The following is an 18916-nucleotide window of genomic DNA, read 5'->3' as shown; positions in this document are numbered from 1 at the left end:
CTGTTATTTCAAGCATTGTCTTTTGTGTTTCCTCAGATGTTTCCCCTTCCAACTTCCCCAGACTTTCCATATAAAAAAAATTCTTAATTGTTTATATCTTATGTCATAAGTGACAAATTCAACATGGTAACAAATACTGACTACTTTGGTACACAAAGCATTCAAATAGAATTCATTTATACTCCAGACTAATGCTACTTGGTTGTCAGTCAATACTATCCTACTTCGTTCTGTAAACTTGCTAGGTTTTATCTTCATTTGTGCTATTTGGTAAAAAAGTGCAGTAAGGTTTATTGGCCCTTAGGATGAATAAATTTCAGCAGGGACATTCTTATGTCTCAGTTTGGTAAAACTCTTTGAAAGAGCAATTTATTGTAAATTACTATAACGTTTTTCACAGTGAAAATACAAAATACATTTTTATTCTAAAAGGTCAATGCAGTCTTCTTTAAGCATCTATAAATGCTTGAGTTGCAGTCAAATATACTATAATTGACAGTGTGAGAAATTTAAAAACAAAATTTAAGTTTAAAATAGTTATGCATACAGGAACTAAAATCTCATTTAAATATTCAAATATTCAAATAGGATAGGAATTTAATATTTGAAACAGAGTTTATAGTTTAAAACTTATGTCTTGAATGTGAGAAGTAACAGGAAGCAAATTGTGAGGGTCCATCTTAGGTATATATTAAATATTGTTCTGGGGGATGGTATATATTTCAGAATTTATGTAATATGGAATGACATTTTTTTCTAGCAGCAATATTCATGCGAACATTTCTCCACACACAGAAAAAATGTTATTTGTTATTTTATTTCACTGTAGGCCCAATGCAGCATTTGTAAGAGTGGGAATTCCTCAAAATAATAAACAAATTAGGCAATCTATAACATAAATAATGTAAGCAAATTTCATCCTTTAAATTAGTATTTTAAAATGAATTCTAATTGAATTGAAATAAGATTTTGGAATATTGCCTCCCTATTAAAAATATGTGAAATAGTCCAAAAGTTATGACTATTCTACTTATATGTGAAATGAAACTTACATTGGCAAAACAAAAGTGGGTGTAGAAAAGCTTATGGAATTCCTTATGTATTTCATCTTATGTATGAAGTGTTTATTATGTGTAGTGGCTCATTCTGGAATATTAAATTGAATAGAAAATGATAAAATAAAATAAGCATTAGAAAACCATTTATTTATTGAGTTCAATTTCATTTATAAAATTAATTGAGGAGTAATTAATCATTGCACATTAATACATAGATGGATAGGTATATAGTTCAATTTTTTTAAAAGAAAACTTAGATTATTCAAGGATAGAAGATATTTACCCCAATGTATAAGCTTTACATGTACAGATATTCTTAAGAAAGCAAAGATTTTCTTTTTAACTTATATTTATTTGGTGCTTTGTTTATTGCAACCTTCCTTTAAAAAGAAAAACAGATGCAGCAGATATAGTATGAACCCCATAAAGCATTTTGGGTATCAAATATTTTGTGCAAAATATCATTTATAAGAGTTATTTGTAAGCAAATAAAAAAATTATATTTCATTTGTAATACATTCAGGCTTCAAATCAAAAGAAAGGATGCTTGACAAATTGTGCCTGATCTTTCAATTATATATCTTTAGAAATTCTAAGAAAGCTTGGCTCTATAGCTCTAAAACTTCTATTTTTATGTAACTACAGTATTTTTGCATGTATTTTCTATAAATTATATTTATTTTATTATCTGAGATTAGAATTTCTTTATAATTATTACCACAATATTTAACTATCTTAATACCTGTTTAAGTTCAGCAAATAATTATTATCTTTTTTATTAAGTTTTTTATAAGATTGGTACATGTGCTAACATCTGTTGCCAATCTTTCTTTGTTTTTCCTTCTTCCCAAAGCCCCCCAGTACATAGTTGTATATTTTAGTTGTGGGTCCCTCTAGTTGTGCCACGTGGGATGCCACCTCAGCATGGCTTCATGAGCGGTGCCATGTCCGCACCCAGGATCTGAACCAGTGAAACCCTGGGCTGCCGAAGTGGAGCGTATGAACTTAACCACTCAGCCACAGGGCTGGCCCCCAAATAATCCTTAAAAGTGTTTAAATTACAGCCATTATGGAAAAAAATATGGAGGTTCTTGAAAAAATTAAAAGTAGTACTACTATATGATCTAGCAATCCCACTTCTGGATTTTTATCCAAAGGATTTGAAATCAAGATTTTGAAGAAATCCCATGTTTATTGCAATGTTATTCACAATAGCCAAGATATGAAAACAATCTAAATGTGCATCAACAGATGAATGGGTAAAGAAAATGTGGTATACACATACAATGGAATATTATTCAGCCTTGAAAAAGAAGCAAATCCTGCCATTTGTGACAATGTGGAGGGACCTGGAGGATGTTGTGCTAAGTGAAAATGCCAGACACAGAAACAGAAATACGGTATGATCTCACTTAAATGTGGAATCTAAAATAGTCAGACTCATAGAAGCTGAGAGTAGAACGGGGTTGCCAGAGGCTGTGGGGAGGGGGACATGGGAAGGTGATGGTCAAAGGGTACAAAGTTTCAGTTATGCAAGATAAATAAGTTGTGGAGATCCATCATATAGCATAGTACTTATAGCTAACAATACTGTAGTCTATATTTAAAATTTACTAAGAGGGTAGATATTATGTTAGGTGTTCTTACCACCACACCCCTCATGGTAATACTGATACTGATACTGATATTGATACGGATACTGATACTAAAGGAAGCGGAAGGAAACTTTGGCTGATAATGGATATGTGTATGTCCTTTTTGGTGGTGATGGTTTCATGGATATATTCTTATACTCACACTCATCGAGTTTTATACATTAAATATATACAGCTTTCTACATGTCAATCATACCTTAATAAAGTGGTTAAAAATTTAAATATCATCAATGCCTTAACATTAGCAAATGTTAAATAAATAACTGTGAAAGTTTTAACTGTGGAATATGGACTTCAGAAACTATTTTTATTTTTGTTTTCTAACATCTAAATAAGTAGATCATTTTTTTCTTTTAAAAAGTATGTGCTATGAGGGGCTGGCCCCGTGGCTGAGTGGTTAAGTTCGCGCACTCCGCTGCAGGTGGCCCAGTGTTTCATTAGTTCGAATCCTGGGCGCGGACATGGCACTGCTCATCAGACCACGCTGAGGCAGCGTCCCACATGCCACAACTAGAAGAACCCACAACGAAGTATACACAACTATGTACCAGGGGGGCTTTGGGGAGAAAAAGGAAAAAATAAAATCTTTAAAAAAAAAAAAAAGTATGTGCTATGAAGTGATACATTCTAAACTCATAATACACATTTGAATCACACTGAATAGATCATAAAAGTTATACTAAATAATACCTCCCACAACTTTATTATAAACAATTGGAAAAAGTATTTCTGTTTTATATATTAGTATATTTCTGATGAGCACAGATGTTTTTTGTAGGTTTATTTTTCAACACAAAGGGGTCAAACACCTAATGGTGACAATTTTCATATTTTACCATGGGAACTTATATTAGGTAATTAGGTAGGTAAATTAGGAACTGTGATCTCAGTTTACAGAAAATCAGTTTAAATTACTGCATTTCATAAAATAGAAGATGCTATCAATTAAAAGACATACCCTAATGTCTGAGATGCTAAAATATGAAACTAAATGTGAATCTTAGAATTGATGAAATACGGTAATCAAATTATTGAAAAAATCAAAGGAAACTTTTTTCTTAAACTGTCCATTATCAAGTAAATTAGCTAATTTTTACAAAGTGTCAGGCATTTTTCTCGTGTTATTCATGGATTAAACAATTTAATCTTCACAGCAACTTGTTGAATATGTACTATTATTAGATTCCACTCTACAAATGAAGAAAGTGTGGCGCCTAACAGTAAGTAAGTTGCACAAGATTATAGTCAATGACTGGTAGAGCCAGGAATCAATCCTTTCCTCAAAACTAATGTTTCCAAGGATGATTTTCACCTACCAAAGATAATGGTCTTTGCTTTTTCCACCCAAATCAAGTAAAACACATGCTCATGTCCAGAAAACAGGCAACTTGTATTCAGATCAGGTTTGTTCAGAGCAGAATTTTAAAATTGGGATAGAGTATCTTCTCATCATTCAGTTTCTATGCCAGGAAAAGAACACTCTGTTTCTCTGTTTTGTAAAGAAAAAGACTAATCATCCCTAAAAAAGATGATTTGAGATCTTGCTTCTGTTGCTACTTTTGACAAATCAACTGCCAGTCTTTTTTTTTTTTTTTTCTGCAGGAGGAGTAATCTGTCTTGTGTTATTTTGTGTGATTATAATGTATGTAGCAGGGATTTATTTTTCATTTATTCTGCTGCAGACTTTTTGCAAGGAGGCTTTCTGAATTGGAGAATTATCACTCATTGATTTTGAAAAAGTCACAGCTATTATTTTTTGAATATTGCATCTCTATTATCTTCTTATGGAGGTTTTATTAGATTTATTAGTAAAAACTAAGATTGTCAGACTACATTAAAAAACAATATCAACTACATGAATTTATATTCTGTTATCAGAGCCACAACTAAGTTCATAGGACACAGATGTTAATTTTCTCAAGTGTACTAATGTATTATGATTATTGAAGTAGAATATTCATTTCTCAGGAAATCAATGCTGAGGTATTTAGAGATAAAATTTGATTCTTTGCAACTTAATTTCAAAGCAATTAAAAATAAGAAAACTTGAAAAAATATAATGGTCATTAAGTACGAAAGAAGCTATTCAGCCTCATAAATAATCAGGAAAATGAAAATAACTCATATACAATTTTACACCCACCAAAGATCCAAAAATTTAAAAATCTGACAATACCAATATTGGAGAGGAGAAACACTATAAAGAAATTAAGTTTAGTGACCTATAGTTATAAGCATCAATGTGGATGAATCTCAGAAGTAAAAGTAAGGGAAAAAAATTGCAGAGATTATGTATGGTAGCACTCAAAATTCAAGATACCAGTCAACTCTCCAGTAGAAAAATTGGTATGTGATTGGAAAAGCGTTGGTGATATTCTAGATCTTAAGCTAAATGGTGTGTACAAGACTGTTGTTCTTATTATAATCCTTTAAACTATAGATATTCATTATATATACTCTTTAGAATGTATGAAATGTTTCAAAAGTATAATAATAAAGGACACATCAGAGGAGTATTTGATTTATTTGGGAAAAAAAAAAAGAAAATTGTGGATGGAAATTATCAATCCCAACAAAGAGCTAGAGAGCTAGGTTCAGAGTTGACCCCAAAAATGATAAATTGAATGAAAATTAAATACAATGTCTGTGCTGCTTCAACAGCTTAATCTATTTTTTGAAAAATAATCATAATACATTCTAGCTGCCTCAGGATTATATAACCAAGGTGGTTTTCTAATTTAATCCAGAACGCACTGTATTTCTACAGGGAGTATAAAAGGAGAAAGTTTTGTTTTCCTCTTTAGTCATTTTTTAGATGTGAAACCATTTTGTGGTATCTTTTGATAATTATCATAACAGAACACCGTGGTTTTAGCTGAAGAGGCTTATTATAGTCTGAGCCAATTAACTGGCTAATTAATTAATCACTATTTATATCATCACAGAGAATGACAAAACCAATGAGGAAACATCCCCACAAACATCCCCGGGCTTTTAAGGCATTAACCATGAGACTTAAGGACTCGGATACAACCACTGTAGGGTTGCTTTTCCAGCTTGCTGAGACTCTGCCAGCTTCGTGGCTGTTACCAAAAGAGCTTCTATTATTTTCTTTCCCATGGAGACAATTGCTGCATCTCGAGTAGCAAAATGAAGCTTATGGACTTTAAGCATGTTCTTCCCCTGGTGCATCCAGAGATTGCTCTCTGCTCAGTAATTATCCTCTACTGTAAACTAACCGAGTGAGCACTCGTGTTGGTGTTAGACCCAGTACTGTTTAGCCTGTTTCAAGTGCAAATGAATTCAGGGAATGTCTAATCTTAAATTAAAATCTAATTTGTATATAAAAAGCTTTAAAAATTATTCTGAGCAGAAAATCCTCACTTGGTAACAGGTCTTGTTTTAAAATATGCTTTTTAAAGAAGTAACAATGATTGATAGTCAGAAAACAGCTTTAAATGAAAGTACGCCTCTAAACTCCTTGTTTCTAAGAAAAAAATAGACCTGTTCACAATAAACACTGTCATGGAAAACATAAACACACAAAAACTAAATAAAATTCTCTCAGCAGAATATAATTTCTGGGCACAATAACTAAAAATGAGGATTTGGCTTCCTTGTTCTCTAGATCCTTAAACCCTATACATAACTCCAAATTTCAGGAATATTTATGACATTGAGTCACTTGGTACATCTCACAGTCATGTTAGGAGGGGATCATACTGCAATTCTTGTTAATCAAGCAGTCATAAATAAGAAGGAAAAAATTTCAAAATGCCCAATTCCAGGTGAATGATTGCGCCCTCTTGGTTGCAAGAACACAATGCTGTCCTCAGTAGCACTCCTTTAAATTTCATTTCTCTGAGGACTGCCAGTGCTTACTGAGCTTTCAGGCTTTCCTCCTTATGACACATGAGAGGCTATGGGGATGGCTACTATGCTGGGGTGTGGAACAATTTTCCTCTATATGAAGCTAACTTGCCATGACCTTGGGTTTATTACAGGATATCCAAAATGATGCATTCAACCTGTTTTCCTTCTTTGATTCATTTCCCTTTAGTGATAATCACTAAAATTAAGATTGATGATTTCTAAATCTATAGTGCCACCTCTGACGGTGTCCGAAAATCTAGATTTACTTTTTTAAATGCCTACATCTGTATGTCCTGTGTTGTCGTTAGATCTTAAACCAAACTCCTCATCTTCCTAGACAAATTCTGCATATGTTAATGGACAAACTCAGGCTAAAACTGTAACGGCACCACGTCTCCTCCTTCTGCTCTTCTCCTCCATTGAGTATGTGCCCAAATCCTGTCAATTCCACTTGTGCACAGGCTCTCCCAGTCTCTCCTTTCCATCTTGACTGTACCGAGCCAAGCTGAGTCAATCTTACAGACCAGGCTCTGTTCTAGCAACTTTCCACTTCTTATGTCATTCAGGACTCACCATAATGCTAAGATTTGCGTTGCTTTACATTGGTGTTACAGATCTACAATCTGAGAATTGGAGAGGTTCATAAATATGTTCAAGGTTAACTAGTAAGCGTTGGCACTGAGATTCAAACCCAAACTCAAGCCACTGTGTTCTAAAAGGGAGCTTACACATTCAAGAAGACAGTCTGGGTTTGTTTTTTGCTCTGCCACTTATTAGCTAGACAAGTATCCTAATATTGTGAAGCCTCATTTTATTCATTCAGAAAATGTATAAAATATTTCCTCTCGTTGTTGTATTAAATGATATACTGCCTGTTCATGATTAGCACAGTACTTAGTGTATACTAATATGTCGAATAAATTCTATTTTAAAAAATGTAATAATTATTATGCCTATATGGGTGTAATGGGTTCTTTTTAACAGATCTCCTCAAAATCAACTCCCTGGTTCAAATAATGTATTTTTCTTCATTCCCAGCTCTGATCACGTCCCTTTCTGGCTTAAAATCTTCAATGACTCAAATGGTATCTTTCTGTCAACAGAGCTCTGTATTATGGCCACAACAACATCTTCAGCATTTAGTCCCACTACTATTTCTTATTCACTTTATCATCTGACCAACCTGGGCCATTTACTGTTATCAAAAATGTCCTGATAGTTTCAGCCAAATCTCAGCTTGAGCTGATTCACTGGCCAAGAATATCCTTCCCCATCTTGATTCGCTAGTGTTCTGCCAGACCGTCACAGAGCACTCAAATTCTACTCGCTCCAGGAAATTGCCCTAATTCCAACAAAACATATATTGTCACCCTTTCTTTGTTCCCATTGTCCACAATAATTTTATCAGGGCATATATTGCACTTGCAATGCAATGCAGATAATTATGAATATGTCTTGCCTAACTACTGAAATCAAGAAAGGAATAGTTTTCTTATTTGTGTAAACTCTATAATAAAAAGCGATATACAGAGCCCATAGATGAGAAATTAATGATTTGGGCGCTGAATTAAATTGTATTACGTTCATACATAAAATGTAAATGTTTTTAGTTGAATGCCCAATTTGGAAGGGATATTACTGGCATATATTTCCTTATTTTTTTCACTCATAATTTAAAAGTGCACACTTTTATATAATCTTGGCATTTTTTTTTTTTAAGTAGAGAAAGACCCTATTTTCTTTGATAAAGGAATCTGTTTTGGAACAGACAGTTTTGCCTTCCACTGACAAAGTTAAATGTATGGTACCACTTGAAAGGACTCAGAAGAAAATAAAATTTTGAACATTTACATTGAGATTTTAAATAAAAGAAGGAAAATTATGATTAAATATATGGCTGTGTGCTGGCTGTTCTCTTCCAAGTATTTTTGAGTTTGTCTAAGGTCACTACTGAATCAAAATACATTATATGGAGCTTTTCTTTTCAGCTAAGCCAAACTCTACTTACAAAAATATTTTGACACAATGATTCTAACTATGTTTAGATAGAAAATGAACCTTTCTTATTAAAAGCCTCTGATAGTGCCTGCTTTTCTTTTTTGAGTCAATTAAGCATCGTCAATTAGTGTATCTAGTTCTTGCAGCTGGGCACCTAAGGATTCCATGAGGTACTAAACGTAATCCTTCCCCGGAGAGCTATGAAGTCCTAGGTCAGTGCAGGGCTGCAGTTCAAGAAAGTCTTGCTGATGGCTCCTCTCTCATGTACAGGATTATTGTGACTGAGCTCCTCCCTTCCAAGTTCCCTGTCAAGTCCTCTATGTTGTCACATGTCCTCTATCTTGTGACAACTTCATGTTGTCACATGTTGTCAAATCTCACCCTTCCTCTATGACTGGGGCACTGCCTTCTGTGCTATTTTTTTCAGGGACAAGACATTGTCCACAGACCCTAATCCAGGGACTGGGTACCCTCAATCTGCTGTGAAATATCTTTGATAAACTCTTATCCCATCTGTCCGGGATTGCACTGCCCAGCTCTTATGCAACGCTTATTGATTGCATGCTGGCTTACCTGCCTAGAAACTGTCAAAGAACTTTCACACGCTGCTTGCTTGCCTGACTGGCCATCCATCCAACTCCTATTGCTTGGACTGCTCTGCATTGCTGAAGCTATAGTGGTTGCTACGAATCAAATCTGGATTTCATCTGCCACATACCACCCTTCCATTTTTGGCTCCCTTTTTGATAGAAACTCCATTCAGTCCAAGAATTCTAAAAACATGTTTTTCTGTTATTGTGTCAAATATAACAAACCTGCTTCAGTTACAGTCATAAAATGCTAGAAAACTAATCTTTTCAATTCCCAATGTAGCCTCTCACCTTCTGTGTTGATGTTCATAGCACCAATAATTTCCTATTATCTTAGGTCACAATTTTAGAAATCATGAAATTTTTTCTCTTTTTCTCCTCCCATTCTTATTCAAATTAGTAACCAAGGTTTAAAATTTTCCTTCTCTGATAAATTTCGTCTTTCATATTCATAGCAACTTGGCTCCTGTTAAATGTGGTAATTTCCACACAAGTTAGAACTGGGATTGTATTTACATATTTAAATTAATAACTTAAAACCTTTTCTCAAATATTTCAATCACCTTTCCTTGGTTAAAAAGGCTTTCGAATAGCGATGGGAGCTAATCAAAGCTCAGTTCACCTGTATTTCAAGACCCTCTATTAACTGGCTTCTTTATATCTATTAATTTAACATCTTTGTTTTAATCATTCAGTTTACACAATTTATTATTTTTTCTCTTTAAATCTTTGAACATACGATTTTCAACTCAGAAAATATGTAGTAGTCAAATAAATGGATGAAAACATCCAGGTTAAGCTATTGCTAAATTGCTTTATCTGGATCAAGCCTTAATACCAGTATAGGTAGAGAGCCTTTAAAAACACTATGTGGGGAAAAAAATCAAACTCATTAGCCTTCTAGCCACTTATCTTCTACTCCAGGTTTACAACATAGTTTTGCTTTTTTTTTTCCTAGTTTTGCCCCATACTCAAAATACACAAACCACTTGTTTTGAGACAATGCTCCAAACTTTAAATTATTCTTTCTTAACGTAGTAAATCAATTCTGTGACTAATTAGTTCTGCACTCACCAAACATTTAAAGGCAGTATAATAATTGTCAATTAAATGTTTTCAAATTACGTCTAAGGCTGCTTATTACGTACTTTGGGACGTAATTGAATGTATGAGAAAAACTGTCTCATCACCTAATTTTGGAGTTGCCTCATGCACATGAAGATGCTAAGTGAGAGTTAAGGTCAGGGATTACTCAGGGACTCAGTTTAAACAGAAATCACCGTTTACTGGGGTCATTAGGGGATGTGTCATCTTCTCATAAGAAGTAGGACTTGAGATAGCTCTTGAAATGTGGGTAGATTCAGGAAAAGTATTTTAATCAAGGCATAGAAGCTGAGAATGGAGGTCAAGGTAGCCATGAGCAAGCCAGAGATGAGGAAGAGCCGGGGGGCTAGCCCAACAGAAACATGTGCAGTGAGAAGTAGTCAGAATAGAGGTTGAAAAGATAAACTGAGTTGGATCATATATGATCTTAAAATAAGAAGTTTGGAGTTATGAGGCAGATAATATCTTAAATATAGTCATATATAGTAGATTTTCAAGAATAAATGGATGCATTTCCTCAAGAAATATAAAGACATAAAAATGCTAATAATAATGTTTTGTTGCCAATGGAGAGAATAACAACCAGTCACAGAAGGATTAAAGGACCAAAATTATTGTTATCATCATTAATAAATCCAATTTCATTACCCACGAGGAAGCTTACATTCACCATGTCCATGTTTTTCAAAAGCCTCATTGGGAAAGAGTATTTATTCTGTCTTAGGGAAAGTATGAAAAAAGAATATATTATCTTAATTCTACCCAACTTCTATGACTACACCAAGTTTTCCAACCAAGGGTAAAGCATAGTCCATAGAACTTGAGTAGTGAGCTGCAAGAAGCCTTTTCAAATTAAATTATTGTCAGACGGCCCTTTATTATTTTATCTTTCCCTAAAAATACATAATTTCCCGACTGATATCACTTTTGAAATGAACATTACATACGTGTAATTAAGGCCATTATGAAAACAAGAGTTGCTTTCAAACCAAGAAAGAATAAGTTCAAGTGTATAAGACACCACCCTAACTAGTCTGAGCTCATCTTGCTAACAGAGCATTAGATGTAGAGGAAGTATTTTCTGATCGCCTTGAGGACCACACAATGTTACCAGGTCAAAGCATGATCATTTTTTCTGATTTCGTTGATAGCTAACACTTCACAGCCTTTCAAAATACAATGTTTCTAAAATTTTGTATACATGAGTAGTTTTTCTCTTATATCTTGAGGTTTTAGATACACAATTAAATTTTGTTAACAATTGGCTGACAGTTATTGAAACTGCTTGAGCTTAATTTTGCTTGCCTTGGAAATGGACATATTAATTTCTATCTCAGTGGCTTTAGTTGAAGGAAGCCATGATGAAATAATACAAAGCATGCAAGGTTATAAAAGAAGCTAGGTATACGGTAGCTTAGGTCTGACAGAAAGCATGTAGTGGAAAGGATATGGGTTTTCAAATTCAGTTAAAAAACTCATATCCTTCCTACTGCATCAAATGCTGTGCCTGAAAAATGTTAACTCTTTCCCAGTATGATCCAGACTCTCTATCTCAAAGTTGGAAAATGGGCTCAAATGAAAATATGCTAATTCATCTTTTGTCCGTAGAGTAAGGTGGTGCTGCTGACAAAGGTATGTTTGAATTGGTTGTTAAATGCTCCAAGCTGTATGCTCCACACCTAACTGTGAGAGTGGCCTAGAGAGAGTCTAATCATAGACACAACCAAGAACTTTCAACCATGACGCTATAGTTTTCCTCAATTTGTTCTATTGAGAAACACTTTCCATTTCGAAATAATGTAGAAAGAGTGAGTGGCTATGCAATATGCTTGCTCTAGAAAATTGGAGGAGAGTTTGAGGGAGGATATAGTTCTCCTCATCCACCAGTGTATGACGAACTCTTACACTACCAGAAAAGGAACATGAGGATGAAGAAGATGTGAGTATCCAGGACTTTTCTACATATAATATAAAATTCCTTCCCACAAAGTCTTATGTGTTGAAAATATAAATAAAGTCAAAACAGAAATCAAATGTCAAAAACTGGGACTGTAATTTTTGTACTTGAAAACAGTATTTCCTATTGACCCATAAGTAATCCCAGAGGTTACCAGCCTCAAGTTCCAATCAAGTTTCTGATATTCTTTGATTAATGGTTCTGTAGGATAACCAGAAATAACACCAAAAAGAGCAGTAAAGAGTATTTTCTTCAAAGTGACAGTTAAGTTAGACTGTGTGTGTGTGTGTGTGTGTGTGTGTGTGTGTGTGTGTGTGTAGAGTATATATTAATATACATACGGACATATATACACACACTACATATATCTATATATACATACAACCTTTCTGATTCTTTCTCTGCCTGTGACATTGCTTCTTCCTTGGTTAAATTTCAGTATTCTATCACTCTGTTCGGGGTTATGTCACTCTGAGAAGTCATCAGTGACCTTTGACTATTGTAGAAGTAGTGGTGAACAGCTAACTGTTTTTCTATGGAGAGTAAGTGAAATAGCTGAGTTCAAGCTGGAAAACTGTGTTAGGGCCAAAAAGAACTTTTTCAGATCATACAGTTTGTTAGACTGAAATTAGGAAACCCTCTTGTTTCAGGATTTAAGGATAGGAATCACTTAGAGAACATTTTGAAGCACATGACCTTTTCCTAAGCTTATGATTTTGAAGTTAAAATAAAACTAGAGTTTATATTAATTAAAGAGGGATAGTAAATACAAAAAAGTAAGAAAAAAAAAAAACCAGGAAAATCTATGCCCAAAATGAAATATTTGGATCCTAATCAAGTGATGCTTCATTCAGTGGCTCATTAAAAACAGAGTTCACTGATTCACATGTACTTTGAAAATTTTTAAAAGTGAACTTATTTCACTGCTTTTAATCATGTTTCATTATAGTAGTCACAAGGTCTTAGGATGGGGGAAAAGCCGTTATTTTGAAGTAGTATTGAGGTTTCATCTTCGGAGGATAAAAAGACTAACAGCAGAAGTTCAAAACAGATGACATGATCTTAAAATCTTTAGTTCCTTTATAATTATCAGTTATGTCCTATTATTTTTGTTTGCATATTTGCCAAAATTATTTGTCCACAGGATGAATTTAGTTGCATATAGGACAAGAGAGGCACAAGTGAGAATGTTGAATCAAGATGAAAAAAGAGGGAATTATTCTCAGAATTACCTACCTAACCTAGTGTAACATATTCCACTTTTGCTTTATCTAATAGCAATGACAGGGTGAATTTGTTATACAGTCAATTTGATTATGACTCAGAAGTACTACTAGTGACACTTCTGTATTACCGCCAAACAATAGGATAAATTAAAAAGAGAGAGAGCAATGGAAGCCTCTGAGGTCAAGTCCAACACCACATTCCCTATAGGACTGTTTTTTTGTTCATATTTATATTTGAAAGTGTATGAACTTCTCACATCATCAAATATTATGCTTATTTGAGGGTATAGAAAGGTCTTGGGCTGCTTCTCCGTCTTGTATTGCAACTACCACTGTGAAACTCAAGTAGGGCAGAGGGATCCGTTCAGGGAGGAGTTCTAAGCCCATATTAGTCTCACTGCTATAAACTGCCACATGTGCTAGAATAAGGGAGGCAGTTCTACAGGGCTTCACCTGGGATGGGCCAGGCCTGAGAAGAGGGAAGAGATTAAGTTCAAGTACTCCCTGGGATATTTTTGTTCTATTCCCCTCTGAAGCATCTAGTGTGTGTATGAGGAATGGTATTTTTTTAATGCCTATTTTATGTCAAACCTACTGTATCTTAAAATTTTCAGTAATTAGAAATCTGAAATATTGAAAATTATACTTCATCATTACCACAAAGTCAGTGAAATAAAATTATGATATATTTATAAATCTTCTTACCTTCACATCTTTGACATTCATCCTTGTTCCTTCCTTCCCAACAAAGATATCATCAATGTCCACAAGAATATACCTGTCCAAGGACAACGTCAGCCTCTTCCCTGACAAGAAGGAGATGGCATCTATGAAGATGAGCTTGTGTAGCCAAAAGTTTAAGTTGTTGCCAAAAAGAACTCGCTGAATTCCATCATGAAGCCCCAGATCCTGAATCACTGTCGCATGGAGAGGCTTGCTGGACAAGGACGAAAGGGACTTTTCTGTCTGTAATTCAGTTAAAAGCACAGGCTGGTAGGTTGAGTGATTATACTGGAAAATAGTCCAGTCTTCCCCAGGAAGAGGGCCTTGCTCAACCCTGGGGGCTTTGGTAACATGCAGCAAAGGAGACTGAGGGTTCACAAAGCAGTCCTTTAGAGCTAGATTATTGAAAAGGTTTAATGGAAAGCCTTTTAATTGTGTACTTGGTAAGCTGTTTTCATTGGCTTTATGAAAACCGATTATACTAACACTGTATTCCACACAGTATTTTTCTAAAAGCTCTCGATTCCATGAGTCCATGCTGACATACTTCAGAATATTTTCATAAATAACTAAAATATATTTCCCTTTGCCATTATCTGTAAGAGGAGGTATGTCTCCTTTGCCGGGGGCAATGACCATGTGGTACTGATATCGGCTGGACTCCAAGATAGCTATGATGTCTTGACCGAGTTGAGAGTATTGGCTCTCCACAAATAGCAGGACAGTAGGGTCCGTTTTGGATGTATCAATAGGTTTAACTGTTTTCAGCTCCATTGACCGATACGGTAGAATTTTGATGTCAGCACATTCTGCTTCTGCAGTGGTTTCAATAAGCGTCATTTCCTGTTTATAGCCAGAGTAGAGGAAATAGGCAGAAATGACAATGCTCACCAAGCAAAAGGTAGCCAAGAGAAAAATCAATGTTCGAAAACTTCTTCGAAGCTTCACAATAAGATTCATTTTTTTAAAATACTGCTTTGGAAGCTTTTCCCAATTTCTTTTCCTAAAGTGCCATGGTGAATAAAGTATGAGATGGTGCAAATACCACTTCCCAAAAGTTCATGTAACCATTGCAAACCATGTAAAATGTTTGAAGGGGTCACAAGCAAGTTAAAGCTGGAAGGCAATGTACCAGAAGAGCAGAGGTGGAAGAGATTTTGAATATGTCCAATACCAAAGGTTGCTGCAGAATCCTCTAAACATCATCTGAAAAAGAGAAATGCAATGGCTGAGACAAAAATAGAAATATAAATATTTGTGAGTTTATATATATGCTGATACACAAGAAACATACATATCAAAGATAATATTAATGTGCTAGTGTGTTAAAATATTAATAATGGATGTTTGTGGTCTGGGTTTTACTACTTAGACTATAGTAGATATTTTCATGTCCTCAAGGATACAGGATCCTATTTGATTTGGCCAAAACATTCACATATATATATATATATATATATATATATATATATATATAAACATATATTGGGATAATTTTTCAAACTAATTATCTAAAAAAAAAAGAGGTGAGAAAGAAAGCTCTAGTTTAAAGTGTTAATCACCATAAAGATTGCTTCTCCAGGGCTGGTCCATATCATATACGTATAGAATTAGGAAACCAGATATTGGTATGGGGGTTGGAGCAGTGAGACATGCTCTTAAACATCTGGAGTCCAAGCCAAGGGAACAATTTTGTCTTAAATATCTGGTAGGCACAGGTTTCCCTCTTTAATAACATGTCCTTTTCTGAAGCCACAGGGAGACACTTGGCCCTGTTCAGCATACCTGCCAAGACAGACAGGGTTTCTCCCTCTCCACTCTCAGAAGCAAAGTGAGAGAGAAGCTGTGAGAGAGAAGACAGTGGGAGTAAGTGTTCTCACATGCCTCTGATGAAACGGGGGCCAGGAAGCGGAGCTGAGAAGAAAAACCTTGACATGATTTTCTCAAAGCACGTTCCTAAACTTGGTCTACTGCTGTAATCAGAATTAAAACTGTTTTCCATTGTTAATTTTTATCCAACAATGAAATCTTCGTTTCCCTATCACTTTCTTTAGTTCACAAGAAAAAGAATGTGGAAAGCATTTAAAAAAAAAACCTTTCTCAAACTGCTTCACACAAATGAACATAATTTTCTATTATTATTAGATATTGTTCTTTATAGGGATGACTGACTTTTAGTGACTTCCTTTGTATACAAATTGTCTTCATTCCCCTTGAACCTATGTTACACCATTTCTGAAATTTTCCATTTCCCAGTTTGCCAAACCAGTGTCCCTAGGAAAACAACCAAGCTGGTTTATAATTTTAATCTGTGATGCGTATACTTTGAGGTGTGTATTATTCACCCATTATATAACAGAGAATCAAATTAGCACGTTTTGTAATATGAATTGTATATTCTACCACGTTGTAAATATTTTATGGGTTCTGTATTTTATTATTTTAATTTGAGGAATCTGAGTAATTAATGGCTATTAGTGATTAAAAGATTATTAGATTTAGTGATTAAACATTATAATATTATGTTACTACTTCCATTTTATATTTTTAAATATTTTAAAACATCCTCAGAAGTTTACAATTTGAAAATTTTTAAATTTCTGCCAAACTCTTTAATTATGCAGATTCCAAATACATAAATAGACCTGAATTTCCCCTGTGAAAGATAGTACACCAACTTGAAATATGTCCCCAGTGATTTCACTTTCACTGTAAAGAAAAATTAATGCCCCATGTTACGGACTTACTAATGCTCCATTATCAGATGTAATTTTTTAAGCTAATTATTTGCTCTCTAAAGCCACTCAAGTGTTTCAAAATTCTGTTCCCTTTAAACAAATTAAATTGTATTTTACTAAAAAGAAATTAAATAAAGCAATAAAAAGGCTTCTGTTTGGCATAAAATATATAAACCAATTATGCAGTACCCTTTACTTGTATGTTTGAAAATGTTCATAAGTAAATTTTAAAAATTAAATTAAAAATACATATACACAATAAATATAATAAATATTGAAAGAGATTTGGAATTTGCCAAAGGAGATTATCCAGTCTTGTATTATAGCCACCCCTAGACTTCTCCAAGCTCCTAGATTTGATTTAAAAATTCACTTAAACCAACATGGACTCAGCCCCACCTCCACCCCACATTTCTCTGCAAAAGCAGAAATCTATTTAATCCACACACTTTGAGGGTTTGTTTAGTATTTTAAGAATAAATTTAATCAAGAATTTGAAAAGAAACTAAGTGCATGACAAGTTAATACTTTGTTAAAGTATTAACATCAAAATTCTGACATGAAAATGTCATTCTGACATCAAAAATGTGATTTTTATTTTTGAATATATAAAGGATGAGATGTCAGTTTTGCACACTAGAACAGCTCACCCTAATATGAAATAGTGAAAGAAAGAAAAAAGCATATGGGACTGGAATCTGCCAACCAAAAGAATAAATAAAATTTTAATGTGACATTTATTTAACATTAATATGTTCCGAGTTAGAAGGATGATACACACATTACCCCCGCTGCAGATATGTGTGCTTGAACGTCTGTGTGTGTTTTAACCTAAGGAGTTATCCTTCCCATTCAGTGCTCCCATTTGTCCTTTCCTAACAAAAACTGGCAGATGGAGGTGAGAAAACTTGGGCAATACAAGATGGTAGAACAAGGACATTTACTTATGTCCCATACCTGAGATAAGAGATGGAATGGCACTGTTTGAGATGCCAAAGAGATGTAGTCTGTGATTTGTTTGAATCTCTTATTGTAAAATAATAAGTATACATATATAGAGAGAGACCTCTGTCCCTGGCTCCTTCCACAGAGCTCCTTAATCTTTTGGAATTTCCTGTGTGATACAAGTGTCTTTTGTTCTGAGGCAGGTGCCTTGTGAACTTCTGGAAGAGGGCTGGTCACCAGAAAGACCAAACAATGATTAGAAGCTTGGAACTTTCAGCCCCGCCCCCTATCCTCTGCGAAGTGGAGAGGGGCTAGAAAGCTAGTTAACCATCTATCATGCCTATGTGATGAAGCAAGCCTCCATAAAAATCCCAAAGTAGGGGGTTTGGAGGACTTCCAGGTTGCTGAACACATCCACGTACTAGGAAGGTGACACGTCCCAACTCCACAGGGACAGCAACTTCTGTGCTCAAGACTGAACCAGACCTTGCCCTATGTATCTCTTCATCTGCCTGTTTACCTGCATCCTTTATCATATCATAAACTGGTAAACATCAGTGAGTGCTTCCCTGAATTCTGTGAGCAAGTCTAGCAAACAATCCAATCCAAGGGGGGGAGGTCATGGGAACCGCCAATTTGTAGCCGGGTCAGACAGAAGTCATAGGTAATCTGGGGCCATACTACTTGCCATCGGCAGTCTCCTGGGACAGTGACCTTCACCTGTCGCATCTGCACTAACTCCAGTTAGTGACAGAATTGAATTGAACTGTAGGTTACCCAGCTGCTGTCACAAAGCATTGCTTAGTGTGGGAGAAACCCTCACACATCTGATGTCAGAGATGTTATAAGTAGGGTAGTAGTGTGAAAGTAAAGGAGAAACACACAGGAGGAAAAGTAAGTTTTCTACACACAGATCTAGCACTGTGTCCCTTAAAAGAAAAAAGATAAGACAAGGCAAAGTGAAGGGGTAGGAATCCAAGTCAAGAATCTTACGAAGGTCAAATAAGAAAACCGATCATTTAAAAAAAGACATACGTTAAACGTCATAT

The 18916-nt window shown here is 34.8% G+C and overlaps 1 protein-coding gene across 2 annotated transcripts in view; it reads right to left on the bottom strand.

Annotated features, from left to right (window-relative positions):
- The window catches only part of LOC103557777 (N-deacetylase and N-sulfotransferase 4), a 389440-nt gene that overhangs the window by 212953 nt on the left and 157571 nt on the right, over positions 1–18916 (bottom strand). For both annotated transcript variants that reach the window (XM_070609249.1, XM_008530458.2), the window contains one exon: positions 14167–15390. In XM_070609249.1, coding sequence (XP_070465350.1) covers positions 14167–15144 — 978 coding nt within the window. In that variant the 5' untranslated portion in view covers positions 15145–15390. The remainder of the gene's footprint in view (positions 1–14166; positions 15391–18916) is intronic.

This window comes from Equus przewalskii, chromosome 2 (genome assembly GCF_037783145.1).
Source record: "Equus przewalskii isolate Varuska chromosome 2, EquPr2, whole genome shotgun sequence".
Taxonomy (NCBI): Eukaryota; Metazoa; Chordata; class Mammalia; order Perissodactyla; family Equidae; genus Equus; species Equus przewalskii.
The sequence above is the reverse complement of the archived record's forward strand: the minus strand, read 5'-3'. Positions and strand labels throughout refer to the sequence as shown.